The 15,098-nt window shown below is 44.0% G+C and overlaps 1 protein-coding gene across 9 annotated transcripts in view; it reads left to right on the top strand.

The window, feature by feature from the left end:
• Positions 1 to 26: 26 nt before the first annotated feature.
• Positions 27 to 15,098, top strand: part of LOC128330086 (protein adenylyltransferase SelO-like) — a 52,265-nt gene continuing 37,193 nt past the window's right edge. For 6 of the 9 annotated variants that reach the window (XM_053262364.1, XM_053262367.1, XM_053262363.1 and 3 more), the window contains exons 1-7: positions 119 to 310; positions 1,559 to 1,808; positions 4,434 to 4,552; positions 6,906 to 7,034; positions 8,683 to 8,747; positions 9,055 to 9,111; positions 11,961 to 12,059. In XM_053262364.1, the coding sequence (XP_053118339.1) occupies positions 1,595 to 1,808; positions 4,434 to 4,552; positions 6,906 to 7,034; positions 8,683 to 8,747; positions 9,055 to 9,111; positions 11,961 to 12,059 (683 nt within the window). In that variant the 5' untranslated portion in view covers positions 119 to 310; positions 1,559 to 1,594. Of the gene's footprint in view, positions 64 to 118; positions 311 to 1,558; positions 1,809 to 3,738; positions 4,553 to 6,905; positions 7,035 to 8,682; positions 8,748 to 9,054; positions 9,112 to 11,960; positions 12,060 to 15,098 lie in introns of those variants that run through there. The other 3 variants (XM_053262371.1, XM_053262370.1, XM_053262366.1) reach the window with 3 other exon arrangements.

Genomic DNA, 15,098 nt, shown 5'->3' with positions numbered 1-15,098 from the left:
CCCACGAGGCTGCTTGTCCGAGCAGGGAGCAGCAGCCGCCGCCGCCTCGCCACGCTGTGTCAGGTGAAAGAGTGTGGTAGGGGGAGGCTTTGCTAGCTTGCCGGTGTTTTTGTTTTCCGTTGTGGTGGTCCTTGGAAAAGACCCTCCTCGCACGAGGCGGGAATGCCACAGGGGACGCTCCCCTCTCCCCACCACTGCACGCCTTCCGTGCTGGGAAGTGCAGGCTTCAAAGACGCAAGACTTTTGCTTCAAAGGCTAGTTTATTGCAGCGTCAGCTTCTGATGTGGACGACAGACAGTACTCCACAAAAGTGTGTATGCGACAATAAATTACTTAGTCTTGTAAGATTCCACAAGACTCTTCTGCAGGGGGTTCTCTGCACTCTGGGGGTAGTTCACCTGTTGAGTTTCTACCTGGTAAAATGTATATCTATATCTATCTATATTATTTATTATTTTACATCCCGCTCTTCCTCCAAGGAGCCCAGAGCAGTGTACTACATACTTAGGTTTCTCCTCACAACAGCCCTGTGAAGTATGTTAGGCTGAGAGAGAAGTGACTGGCCTAGAGTCACCCAGCTAGTCTCATGGCTGAATGGGGATTATATATAAACACACACACACAGACAGACAGGCATGCACATTCTGACAGGGTTGAGGAAAGCAACCCCATTTAGGGGTGACTCATCATCATCGTAAGCAGGCAATGCCCACCTTCTTGGCCAGGTAGTTGTTTTTTGTTTTTGTTTTTTTTTTGATTAAACGATTACACACATCCTGCTTTTTGACCATATGGTCCTGGAGGTGGAGCAATAGTTACACTTGTTACACAGTAATAGTATAAACACCACTAGGAAAGGGAGCCAGGGTAGTGTAGTGGTTAGAGTGCTGGACCAATCCCCATTCAGCCATGGTACTTGCTGGGTGACTCTGAGCTAGTCACTACTCTCTCAGCCTAACCTACTTCAAAGGGTTGTTGTGAGGAGAAACCTAAGTATGTAGTACACTGCTCTGGACTCCTTGGAGGTAGAGCGGGATATAAAATGTAAAAACATAAAATAAAAATAAAAGTTGTGCTGTCGGGTTGGTGTCAACTCCTGGCGACCACAGAGCCATGTGGTTTTTCTTTGGTAGAATACAAGAAGGGTTTACCATTGCCTCCTCCTGCACAATATGAGATTATGCCTTTCAGCACTTGCTGCCCATTATAGGAGTTTCCCATATTCTGGGAAATACACCAGTAGGGACTCAAACCAACAGCCTGCTCTCTAGGAGGGTTGCTTCCCCCACCCCCCAACTATTAGGTGGCTATAAACACCACTAGTACAAAATTAAAATAATGTAGTTACAACAATAGAAAATATAAATCTCCAAATATGAATGCTACTAAAAACTAGGGGGCAGGGTGGACACACAACTTTTGACTAGTATTTAGATAACATAGGGTAGATGTCTGACAAGTAGAAGATGATGTGAAAGGGCTTTTTTTCTTGAGATGAAAGATACAGAACTAGAACCCCACTCTCTTTGTCAGTATCTTTTACTTTTGTTCCTTACAGACTGTGTGCCTGCACTGACAACTCTTAAGACTCATTATGTCAAGGCGTTGTGTAGCTCTCTGGTTGTTCACTTGGGTAATGCTAGTAGGTCATTCTGAATGCTGTTTTGTGGACTCTATAATTGCTGCAAGTAATTTTAGCCACATGCATCATTACATCAATACATCAAACCTGGATCAAAACTATTGTGAAAGAAAACGAAAAGCATCTAGTTTTGGTGGATGGAGACTCTCCACAGAAAAGCTCACAGGTACTTTGCAACCTGTTTTATATTAGTATTATGAATCTGTCTACAGCTAATTCAGAATATACTAAAATTGGGAAGAAGCACATGTAAAATACTCAGGAGCAGTGCTCCTTCTCCCCCCACCTCATCTGTGTGTGGAATGAGTTTTGTTCTGTGCAGCAGTATCGAGACAGTGCATGTGCACGTGCATTCAGAGTGGGGCCTTCCATCCTGATTAAACCTGCGTGGGATGGATCTGAAATTAATTGATCTGGCATTTAAAAAACTTGTGAGTGCATGCACATCAGGGATGTGCATGGAACTGGCTCCCTTAGAGTTGCTGTTGGGGTGGCAGTGGCTTTAAGGATGGGGGAGGGTACACTTACACACACACACACCCTGCTGTGCTTCCCCATCTGGCACTCTGTGCATAAATAGTCCGGCGGGGCAGCAGCGTACCTCCTTGCTGCACCGTTGTTTCAGTGACCAGAAGTGCTGTGTGCGCGTTGCACACACTCGTGATGTGTGCACCCAGCACTTCCTGTCACTGAAACAACAGGGCAGCAAGGAGATATGCTGCTGCCCCGCAGGTTTATGCACAAAGCACTGGGGCGGGGGGAAGCACACAGAAGGGCGGGGGAGGATAGTACACCCTCCCCCACCCTTAAAGCCACCCCTGCCCCCACATTCGAACTGGTTCGAATGCGGGTGTTCCGATAGTGATGTGCATGGTCCGGAGCAGTCCGGACCAGCACCAAAGGGGAGCCTATCTTTTAGGGCGGGGAGGGCTTGTTTACCCCTCCCGCGCCTCTTTGCCCCCGCCAGTGGCCGTAATTTACTGTAAAATTGGGGCGCTGGAAACCAGCCGCCCCAGCCGCCGCCGCTTCCGCCCCCCCCCCCCGCGAGCAAATTAGAGGGGGAAAAGGCTACTGCCTACAAGGAAGGGCTACTGCCGCCCTGCCGCCGCCACCCGCCACCCCCCCACGAGTGCTCACCAAGTTAGAAGACTTTAGAGAGGAGCTCGCGAACAGAGCTCCTCTCTTATCGAAGCCTCCGGCCCAACTGGGGCCTTGGGCGCGTGCGCACGCGCGCTAGAGCTCTTCTTCCACTAGAGCTTTTGCCGGAGGCCCGGTCTACCCAGACCGGGCCTCCGGCAAAAGCTCTAGTGGAAGAAGAGCTCTAGCGCGCGTGCGCACGCGCCCAAGGCCCCAGTTGGGCCGGAGGCTTCGATAAGAGAGGAGCTCTGTTCGCGAGCTCCTCTCTAAAGTCTTCTAACTTGGTGAGCACTCGTGGGGGGGTGGCGGGTGGCGGCGGCAGGGCGGCAGTAGCCCTTCCTTGTAGGCAGTAGCCTTTTCCCCCTCTAATTTGCTCGCGGGAGGGCGGAAGCGGCGGCAGCTGGGGCGGCTGGTTTCCAGCGCCCCAATTTTACAGTAAATTACGGCCACTGGCGGGGCAAAGAGGCGCGGGAGGGGTAAACAAGCCCTCCCCGCCCTTAAAGCAATACCCCCCCACCCGGACCGGACCAACCAGGGCAGAACCGGTCCGGCAGTTCGGCCATTCTATAGAATGGCCGCCGGACCGGTTCGGACACACACCTATGTTCCGAACCTGTTCGGCGTACTAATAATAGAACACTGAACAGTTTCGTGCACATCCCTAACACACGTGCATGTTTTAGAAGGAACACTGCTCAAGAGAGTGCTTTTTCTGAAATAACTAACCTGAGCTTGTAAAAGCTCCAATTTAGGAAGATTTAGGTATTTATTTATTTAAATTTTCTTATATACTGCCTCCTCCAAAAACTCTAGGCAGTGAACAACAATACCAATACCAATACCAATTAATTAAAATAATAATTATTATTAAAGGGCAAACGCCTGGCGAAACAGGTGGGTCTTGAGAAGAGCCTTAAAAGCCACCAGGAAGGGGGCTGAACAAATCTGTGCGGGGGGAAGAGTGTTCCAAAGAAGTGGGGTGGCCATAGAGAAAGCCCTCCTACGGGCCCAGGCACCACGTACTACACCAGGGCCTGGGACACTAAGGAGGGCCAGCTGAGAAGTCCTCACAGGTCGGGATACAACTGGCCAAGAGTGGCAATCCCGGAGATATACAATCCCGGAGAGGTGCTAAGTCCAACTTAAGGTATGCTTAAGTTGCATTTAAATCATTCTGAAGAATAGTTCTTGGGAACTTGACAGCCTGCTCACTGCATTCTGAAATTTTAGTTTGTTCTAGTAAAAGTTTTACCCTGCTGTAACTTTTGGATTCTGCCTTTTATATGTTACATATGAAAATGCTTTATAGTTGTAGAATCAGACCACAGGTCCATTTAGCTTGGTCTTGTCTATTGGACTGACAACAGCTCTTTAGCATCTCAGAAAAGAATCTTTCTCAGTCCTTCTTTCTAAGATTCTTCTAGCTGGAGATTGAAGCTGGGGCTGTCTGCATGAAAATCATATGCTATACTATTGAGTTTTAAGGGGAATTGGGAGGGTTTTGCTAATTCTGATGTTATGGTGGTTGTAACCTGCAAATGTAACATGGTTGTATGGAAGAAACAACAGCAATGAATGTTTAGTAATAACAAAAAGGGGGAAATAAAGTATGAGTATGTAAAGTATGTAAAAAGAATTTGCTTCTTCCCTCTAGCGATGCTTCCCATTGATTACATTCAAGAGAATTACGTTCGTGAAGTACGAGAGTCCATTTTTTCAGTTGCTTATCCTACTCCTTTTAAATCCAGAGCACTCCTTGTATCAGTTTCAAAGGTTAGCTTGATTTTCTGTATCTGGAACTATGGAATAAAGACAATAAAGTGTTTCTTTTTTTACTGCTGAACAGTATTTTTTAGAAATATAAATATGGTTTTATAAAATACTGTTTTTTTAAAAATATTAAGAACTATACAAAATATGTACAAAATATGACCTGTTTTCAGGGGGCGGCTCTGCTCTGCATGCCAACACCCTTTGAAGGCTCAGTTGCTGTGCATGCAGGATAGGACCCTCTCTGTGGTTCCCCCAGGCTATGGAATTCTGTTTCCACATTAAGTGTGCTGTCAAGTTGGTGTCGACTCCCGGAGACCACAGAGCCCTGTGGTTGTCTTTGGTAGAATACAAGAAGGGTTTACCATTGCCTCCTGCGCAGTATGAGATGATGCCTTTCAGCACTTGCTGCCCAATATAGGAGTTTCCCATATTCTGGGAAATACACCAGTAGGGACTCAAACCAACAGCCTGCTCTCTAGGAGGGTTGCTTCCCCCACCCCCCCAGCTATTAGGTGGCTATAAACACCACTAGTACAAAATTAAAATAATGTAATTACAACAATAGAAAATATAAATCTCCAAATATGAATGCTACTGAAAACTAGGGGGCAGGGTGGGCATAACTTTTGACTAGTATTTAGATAACATAGGGTAGATGTCTGACAAGTAGAACATTTGGGGGGCGGGGCAGGTGTGATTTTTATTAGTGATGCCTCACAGACTGGTACCCAACGCCTTGCAGGCCGGCACCGGTCCATGGACCAGTAGTTGAGAAACACTGGTCTACACAGACTGGCAGTGGCTTCTCCAAGGTTCCTGGCAGGAGTCTCTCTCATCTTGGAGATGCCAGGGAGGGAACTTGGAACCTGCAAGCATGCAGATGCTCTTCCCAGAACAGCCCCATATCTTACAGTGCTCACCCATAGAGGCTATTCACACACACGTGCAAAACTAGGCTAAGGGAGCCCAGCCTAACTAGCCACCCATGAAAACGAGTTTAGGAGAACAAGCACTTTCCCAGCCTCGCACTCTCTCAACTTCGTTTTTCTGATTGCAGCCGAGCCGTGTGTGCCAGACTGCAGGGAGCCAGGGGAGGGGGGGATCCCCATGATGTACCACACACTCACACGGTGCATCATGGTATTTCCGGGGGCCGGGATGACACATCCTGACCCCAGCCCTCCCTGCTGCCTGTGTGTGTGGGGAATCGTCTGGACACTCAGGGAGCGTGCCCAGCAATGCCACATTGATCGTCTGTGGGGAATGCAGGCTTAACCCGCCTTCCTCACAGCCCGATCTGGAGTACTTATCACTGCTTGTGAGAAGAGGCTTATGGTCTCCTATTCAAATTTTTAGCAAACCCCTGTTTAGCAAAGGGGACAATTCATTCTTGCTACCACAAGACCAGCTTTCCTCCCATAGACAAGTTTACATATCTTGTTAATTTCAATGGGGGTACTCTTGAGTAACTTAAACTGTACTGGAGTAGCCCATCTCATAACTCTAACATTTAAGGGAGAGAGAATACACACACAAAATCTCTATGGGGTACCTGAGCTGAAGGTTTGTGCCAGAAGGAATAAAGTTGTGCCCTCGAGTCGGTGTCAACTCATGGCGACCACAGAGCTAAGTGGTTTTCTTTGGTAGAATACAGGAGTGGTTTATCATTGCCTCCTCCCACACAGTGTGAATGGATGCCTTTCATTACCTTCCTATTTCACTGCTGCCCGATATAGGTGTTTCCCATATTCTGAGAAACAGAATGTTTCCCATATTCTAGGAAACATACCAGTGGGGATTCGAACCAGCAACCTCTTGCTTGCTAGGCAAGACATTTCTCCGCTGTGCCATTAGGTAGCTATATCACAAGGGGTGCACTTGTTTGAAAAAGGTCGGGAATCCCTGCTCTAGCATACCTTACATAATTCATAGTGACTAGCTATAGTGCCGAACAGCTGCTAGTATTCCTCTAAAACGGCGGTTTTCCTACCTGTAGTACTCCAAATGTTGCTGAACTACAACTCCCATAATTCCTAGCTACAGTTTACTGTGACTGTCTGGGATGATGACAGTTGTAGTTCAGCAACATCTGAACCACATCAGGTTCCCAACGCCTGAAGGTTGGGAAAGTAAAACAATAAACAGATTCAGATTTAATCAGTATTAAATTATACTAAAAATTATGTGTTGGGAGCAGGGCAGGGCAGCAGCAGTCAACTTTGCATATCACTTGCTTTGGAATTGTGCAGTGAGTTACATATAAGTAATCTTGGTATTTCCAGTGACTAATTTTGAAGAACTTCTTAGTAATTTCTATGTTATTCCACCCCCACCCATCCCACCCAACGTTCAGGATGTTTTGGAAGATATTTTGGACCTTGACGTATCTGTTTCAAGTACAGAGGATTTTCTATATCTTGTCAGTGGCACAAAAATTGTCTTGGGGTCTCTGCCCCTTGCCCACAGATATGGTGGTCATCAGGTCAGTAATACTTGCTCTTTTACATGATGGTAGCAATATTTATATTTATATACAATGTAGTGTTTTATCAACAGCTAATCTGTGGGTTTTTTTTTTAATGTTTTCCAACTTTATAAGGGAAAACTCATAAGGAATAGTTCATTTATTATGAGTACATTACAGTAAAGTAATGTACTCATTACTTTAATGTACTCATTACTTTACAAGTTTTTGCATATGTTTTTAACTTGTTTTATGCTATTGTTAACCGCCCAGAGAGGAAAGTTTGGGGCAGTGTACAAATTTGATAAATAAATAAAATTTGATAAATAAAATGGTTTCCTTTGTAGTGCTTTTCTCAGACATAACTCCCATCTGTGTTCTTCATTGGTCACTCACCATTTAGAAGTGTATGGAAAAGACAGAACAGTAGAAATGCTGAACCTAGAGCTGGAGTAACCCTACTCCTATTGGTTGGACCAAGATATCTTCCCCTTTCCACTTTTGCTTCCCTTTCATCTCCTTCAGGGCTACCATCAGTGTGGCAGTCTCCCAAGCCACGGTGTGGGTTCTCAAAGGTTCTAAGGGCATGAGAAGGGCTTCACTCAGTGATGTGTAGCCAGTTGTAATAAGAGCTTATCTCACTGACTTGCAGCGATGCCATCTTGGCCGCTCAGCATCTTGGCCTGTCTTAGCATTGCTTTGGGTGACAGGGTGAAGTAAAAGGTCTGTTCTATCTCCTCATGGTAAGAATAACTGGTTTAGGAAATAGTTGTACATTCATTCATTGTTCAATTTGTATACTGCCTTTCATTAAACTCATCCCGGCAGTTTACAAAAGTTAAAATACTAAAATTCCATAAAACCACATTAAAATATTAAAATCATTCAAAAAAACACCAAAAAGTAGCAGCCATAAAAAGAAGTTGCAGTTGAGAAGTTGAGAGAATTCAGCCAGTACAGGGAGAGAAGCAGTGAGAGAAAAATTCAAGTGAGAGTTCAAGTGAAGAATTCAAGTGAGAGAAGCAGCTAGTACAGTATTCAGTGCATCTATCAGATTCCTGAGAAAATAAACTTTCATTTTAAAATGTTTTGATCACTTATGGTTCCAAAGAAAACCTTAAAAGCTGGCACCAAAGTCTGCCTATCTATCTATCTATCTATCTATCTATCTATCTATCTATCTATCTATCTATTTATTTATATCTATGTAAACCGCTTTGGGAACTCTTTAGAAAAGCAGTATATAAATATTCATCATATTCATTTTCATAAAGATTTGAGAGACTAAAAACAGATGCTAATAGCCAAGGTGAGACATGTATTCAGAGCTAGCCACTCCTGATAGATCTGAATCCCATCTCTATTTCCTTTGCCTGCCAATATTTCATGAACTCCATATCTCATTTCCTATTATTGCCATATTTCACTGGGAATAGAATAGAATAGAATAGAATAGAATAGAATAGAATAGAATAGAGCGAGCACTGCCCCAAACTGCTGCTATGTCTGCTGAATCTGCTTGTAGAAAAGCAGAAGTTGGTTTTCTAACAGAGGGTCACACTGAACTCCACGATCCCCAGTTTTAGTAATGATTCTCTAGTTCCATATTCAGTGTAAATAATAGAGAATAATAATCTTGCATGTTTATCTCTACCTTTCTTGATAGTTTGGTAGCTGGGCAGGTCAGTTGGGTGACGGAAGAGCCCACTTGATTGGCGTTTATACAAACAGGTACTGCAAATTTCATTTTGAATGGTTTGTTTTTTTAAGTATGTGACTGAAAGGGATGTCTTAGAAAGGCCATTCTGACTACTGGTAAAAATAACAATAGTAATAGAATTTATATAGCATGTTTCAAGTGTTTAGTGCACTTTGTGTACATTATTGTAAGGATTACTGAGATAATCTTGCAGAAGTAGTCATATATAGTATTATTATCTTTATGTTGCTGATTGGAGATCTGACTCCCCAGCTCACACCCATGTCCAATGTTCTACACCCATCCTTGTAATTAGTAACACTAATATTGTTTTTGCAGGTTCGGTGATAGATGGGAACTACAGCTGAAAGGTTCAGGAAGAACACCATATTCTAGGTTTGTCAGTCTTTGGTATAATAATCTGGATCTCGCCCTAGTGACTCTTTGATTGGTTTCTGTTGTAAATAAAAAAAATTATTTCAATTACTTATCTGTACAACAAGATCTGTCTAGAAATCCAGCCTGAACTCAAGGAATATTCTGTGTACAAACTACACATCTCTCTTTCTCCACACTCCTTATTTTTGCCTTCCATAATTAACTTGAGTTATCATGAGCTACAAAATGTTCTGACAACCTCTAGCACAAGTAGCTTTTTAAAAGGACTAGATAAATCAATGAAGGGTAGATCTGTCAGTGGAAATTACACATGATAGCTAGAGGTAATGTACTTCTGAGTACACATTGTTGGAAGGTAAAATCTTAGTTGGGAAGGGTTTTAGAAGGGATCCCCAATTTTTGGCTGCCCTTGGCTGCCAAGCCAGATATTGCGACTGTCTACCCCACTCTGGCACCTCTTTCTTGGCACCAAGGAAGTGACACACCTTCCCTTTGGCCACTGTGCAGCTGAAGCACTCCAGGGCACTTTCCAGCTAGCTGCTCAACAGCAGCAAAATGCCTCCATTCAGGCAAGTTGCATTGAAAACATAAACAGCAGGGGGAGCAGTCTTGCAGCAACTAACAACCCCCCAAAACAGCAAATTCCTTACGCCGGATATACAACATCCTAGCTCTATATTGCAGCGATTAAATTTGAGACAAGGCATTGGCAGTGTGAATGGCACCCTGCTATCCGCGTAGGGACTGTGGTGTCACAGCACAGGAAGTGTGAAAGCACACTTCTGAGATCTGACATGACCCCGTTGCAAGGTCTAATCTGGAAAGCACCCTGGTGTCTCAGTCAAGCAAGATCCCAGGAAACTCCCCCTCCAGCTGCTGTAGGAAAGCAAGGTATAGAACTTGAGTGAGGTTCTCCAAGCACTGTGGCCAAGAAGGAGATGCCCCCCTCCCTTTTCAGCTCCTCAGCTAAAATATTTTCTGGGAGTCACTGGTTCAACCTTGACCCTTTGAATAAGTTTCTAATAATATTAGGTGCACCCAGATGCACTGCACACTTTTAAATTTCTTAACAGTTGAAAATGCTATTCTTCATGTAGAAAGTAGGGCTTAGCTTGTTAATACTGGTTTAAATTGGTGTATATGGCAGAGGAAAGACTTCCAAAAAATTGTTTGCTTGAACAAATTCAATCCAGTATAGGTAACTCAGACATCTAGTGCCAGAGGATAGTGCCACTAGGATGTTTTCTATTGTCTACCATTCCTGCTGCCAAACAAAAACTCACAAAGAGGCAGATACATATACCCACAGTGGGAGTTGCTTTTGCTAGCAACCACTAGGATGGCCCTCTGATATGATGTGTTTAAATTTCAGAGTGGCCTTGAAAAATTATATAGCTGCTTTGAGTAAATGCACACCGATGAAAGTTTTTATCCTCCTCAGATCTCAGTTAATGTCCTCCATTGTGTGGGATAGATAATATTGCTATATTCCTTATAGCATATGTTACTGAATCTTCAGGGGTGGGGAAATGGGGGATTTGTTACATTATTTGTTTTGTTGTCCCATTATGGTGTGTCACAGGCATTTCCAAAAGTGGATGATTATAATGATTATTTTTTGTTTGCGAATTTTTTTTGTTTGTGAATAATGAGAATATTTTTTGTTTGCGAATAATGGGAAAGGTGCAGAATGCAGCAGCTAGGCTGGTCTCAAGCTACTCGAAAAGACCACATTATTCCTATTTTAAAAGAACTATGCTAGCTGCCAATTCGTTTCTGGGCAAAATACGAAATGCTGGTTATTATGTATAAAGCCCGGAAAAGCTTGGGCCCAGGATATTTAAGAGAGCACCTTCTTCTTTATGAACCCTGCCACCTATTAAGATCATTAGGGGAGGTCCGGTTGCTGTTACCACCGGTTCATTTGGTGGCAACCCCAAAACAGGCCTTCTCTAGGGTTGCCCCAGGTCTCTGGAACATGCTCCCAAATGATACCAGATTGAACCTCCCCATTTGTGGCTAATTTCAAGCGACTTTTGAAAACACACCTATGATATCAGGCTTTTAGTTTATAATGTTTTAATGTTTTATTGATGGTTATTTTAATTTGTTTTATATGATTTAAGGTTTTAACTCTTGTTTAGTTTTAATTGTAAGTTGCCCAGATATTTTATATGGGACAGTATATAAATATGATTAAATAAATAAATAGAAGTTTGCTGGAAAAAATAGTCACTTTTGCACTCTCTTTGATCAAAGCAAGGCATAACTTTGTGAAACCCATGTACAGTATGTGGCTTTTTTCAGCTGCTTGGAATGTCATTCCCTGGTTTTGATTGTACCACTTATTTACCTGTTATTGTTATCCTTCCCCCCCACCCGTCATCTTCTATGAGCGTGTTACATTTATACCGAACTAAGCTGAATCGCTATAGATAAAAAGGAGATGGCTATAACTATCTTAGCCTGTGTAGCTGAGATACCTCGCTAGTCACTGTCAGAGGTAGAGGAAGAACCTTTGGGCTAACCTAGCTCATAAAAAGAACTTCATGCGATCTGCTCGGCAAGCACCATAGGGTGGTGCATCATATCTATTCCTATCCGTTTTTGGAGTGCTGTCTTTTTTAAATTATGTGAGTTCATCTGTGGAGGGCACATCTTAGTTGTTTGAGTCAACATTTCTGGTGAAGAAACATGGTCATACCTACATTAATATTTTTAGGCTTCATCCAGTTCCTGCATTGTCTCCGAATTCTCTGTCTATTCAGAGAGCAGTTTGGTGCTCTCTCTTTTGGGATTAGAAAAATGAAATCATATATCCCCCCCCCCTGTTTTGTTTTCTGTAGGAATGGGGATGGCCGAGCTGTGCTTCATTCTTCTGTTCGAGAATTTTTGGGGAGTGAGGCCATGCACTATCTTGGAATTCCCACCAGCAGAGCAGCCAGGTATTTTGTTCCCTCGTCACATAATTAGACTTTAAACTTATGTATATATCATTCCAATGATCTACTGCAGAAGATTGCATTAGTGCTTTTACAGTTCCCAAATCTGTGTTTGTCTTATAATGTGCATGTGTGTTCACACATTGCTGGATGCACACTTGCAGAGGAGATAGGAGTGTGTTTTAAATTTCCCCCACCTCACAATTCTCTGTAAATCTTCCCCCTGAGGCCGACTTAGTCTATTTTCTACCCAGCTGGACTTTGAAACTGGAACCTGGAGGTGGGGGGGCAGGGAGACCAGGGGACGGGAAGGGCCTTGGGTGGGAATAGAGTGGGAATAGATTCCCAGCCTTGGGTGGGAATAGAGATTTGCAAGGGATAACTGGTGGATGCAGGAAGGGTTAAGAACCCCCTCTTGCTTAAAGACCCTTTCTGACTGTGCAGGCTTTTGTGTCTATCAAGAGTCTGTAGAACAGCTCCCCAGTCGTTGCTCCGTTGTAGTGTATCTTCTGCGAATGACCTATTGGAAAACCTGCTTAATTGCTTCAACAAAAGGTCTCCCCATTCACTGATTGATGCAAAAACCACAAGATTGTCTGGATCAGCAGGAAAGCTTCTAGCAGCGTTTATTACCTTCCTTCGTTGCCGCTGTGATATGTTGTTCAATTCAAAGACAATATCCAGCATTTACTCTGTATACCAGGTCTGCTGAGTTCAAGCGATTTCTTGGCCTCTGTGTCTAGCATGCTGTGTTTGAAGCTCTTGTTATATTGAAATGAAGCATGGGGGACTGTACTCTAGATAGCTTTCCAGACTCCTTTTCATAAATACTTAACTCGAAGAACCCCAGCTGATAGCTAGATTGTTGCTAATGGGACGCCCGTTGTATTTCAACTGTTACAGTTCATTGACAAAGTTCTTGCTGAGTCTTGGCAGAAGAGTGAGAACGAGCATGTGACTTATCCAAGAACAGCCTACAGATGAGCCCACCCCATTAGCTCAGTGTTTCTGTTCCCAACAGAAAGCTCCAGTCATGGAGGGATGCCAGATAAGAAGAATATTTTCATCTGGCACCTTCAGTTCTCATAGATTAGGGTTTCTGGAAATTTGTGGAGTGATGTAGTACACAGGGGCATTTGATGACAAATATTCATGGTGCATTTTACACAGTTCATAAGATGCCTGAGCATTAAGAATGTAGGCCAGCTAGGAGCAAGGAATATAATTTTTCACTTAAATCCCAGTATCTTTTTTAAGGCTAAAATGGTGGTGTCTGTCACTACACATTTATAAAGAGACCTCAACTGTGGACCTGCTAGTGTGATGCTGTGGCCAGAATTTTGGTTTTGACAGATGATCTGAATTTTGAAATCCCTGCTTCTTCCTGAATTCTCTTACTAAAGCAACTATCATTTGGCCCCATTGGTGAAATTGGAATAATAATAATGAAGAAAGACTTGGAAAATACGTCACAAAATTGAAGTGCAATATGTATATTGTGGTGGTGGTGGTAATTTTTTTTTAATCACATGTATTTAGTAAGATAATTTATATCATGCCTTTCCAATCAGAAGGAAGCTCAAAGTGGTTTGCAAATATAGTTGAAAACCACAACAAATACATAAGTTAAAACAAAGTAAGGATTACTAGCTGAACCCGCACAGAGCATCTGTGCGGTAGTTTACTTACTTTTTGGAGTTATGTTGCGAGAATTTGGTTCACTCGCTCTGTCTCTCCCCAGCCCTCTCGCTCGCTCTGTCCCCCTACAGCTCTCTTGCTCGCTCTGTCCCCCCCGCCCACAGCTTTTTGAAGGAGTGACTGGGAGTGGTGGTTTTTTGTTGTAGTTGTTGGTTTTTTTCTTTGAGGTGTGGGGTGTGACAGAGTGGCTGTGGGGGAGGCGGGCTGGGAACAATGGCAGGAAGAAGGTTAACAGCACGCCCTCACAATTCCAACGGTTTTAATGGCCCTCACACAGCCCTCTCAGACGATCACCCATTGCTATAATTCAATAGATTTACTGTAGCTGTCTCCAACATTGTCTTCGTTCGTTCCTTCTGTTAGCTTAGCCGCCAGCAGCCCCGTTAGCAGTACCTGTCCTGCACAGAACAAATGGGCCCATTTGAAGGCCAGGCACGCCATTTCTGCCGTTTGCACATTTCCCGCCGCTTGCAAAGCAGATAACTGGCCCCAGCCATCCTGAGTTTGCCGGCCGATTCGCGCCTGCCGTTCCCCACATCCCGCCCCAGCTGCTCCCTCGTTCCTGCTTCTGCAGCCTTTCTTTTTCTTTCCCCCCCCCAAATATGCCAGCGGCCCTCTGTTTGCCTTCCTCTGTTTGCCTTCCTCTGTTTGCCTTCCTCTGTTTGCCTTTCCACCTCGGCCACCCCCTCGTACCTTCTCTTGCTGGCTTTCTTCCTTTTTCCTTCCCTTCCCCATTTTCTTGCCTCTGAATCCTTCCCTGCTTCCTCTGTCAGCCTCGCTTCTTCCTCTGCCTCTGTTTGTTCCCTAAGTCTTTTTTGCTGATCCCGGGTCCTGCCAGCCTCCCTCGCTGCTGCTCCCTCCCCAGGCAATGCTTCCAGGCATCTGCACGGCTCCTGATGTAGTCCTCAACTTGGTCATCCATAAGCGAATTATATATATAGATAATGCAGCACAAAACACAATCACAAACAAGAGAGCCAGCAAATAAAAACTCAAAGCAGCTAACTTAAAACTGGCTGGAAAAGCCAGGTCTTTGTTAAAGGTTGGAAGGCAAGTAGATTGGGCGTCAGATGAATCTCTCGGGACAGAGAATGCCCCCTTGTGTCACTAACCCCTGCTAACTTGGCAAAGAGGCACCTTTTAACATGGTGATTCTCTTTATTTATCAGGGGGAGAGTAACTGTCTTAGAAGTTGTTGATTTTTACCCACAATAGGTAAAACAGCAGAGCACTAAGGAATGAGCACACACTCCAGTTACAGAGTAGGTAGCAAAGGATGGTTTGGATATTGCAGCTATTTAGAGAAAACACATGGAGATCCTTGTATAACTAAACATTAAATAT

The sequence above is a fragment of the Hemicordylus capensis genome, chromosome 6, assembly GCF_027244095.1.
Source record: "Hemicordylus capensis ecotype Gifberg chromosome 6, rHemCap1.1.pri, whole genome shotgun sequence".
Taxonomy (NCBI): Eukaryota; Metazoa; Chordata; class Lepidosauria; order Squamata; family Cordylidae; genus Hemicordylus; species Hemicordylus capensis.
Note: the sequence above shows the minus strand (reverse complement) of the source record. Positions and strands in the feature narration are given on the sequence as shown.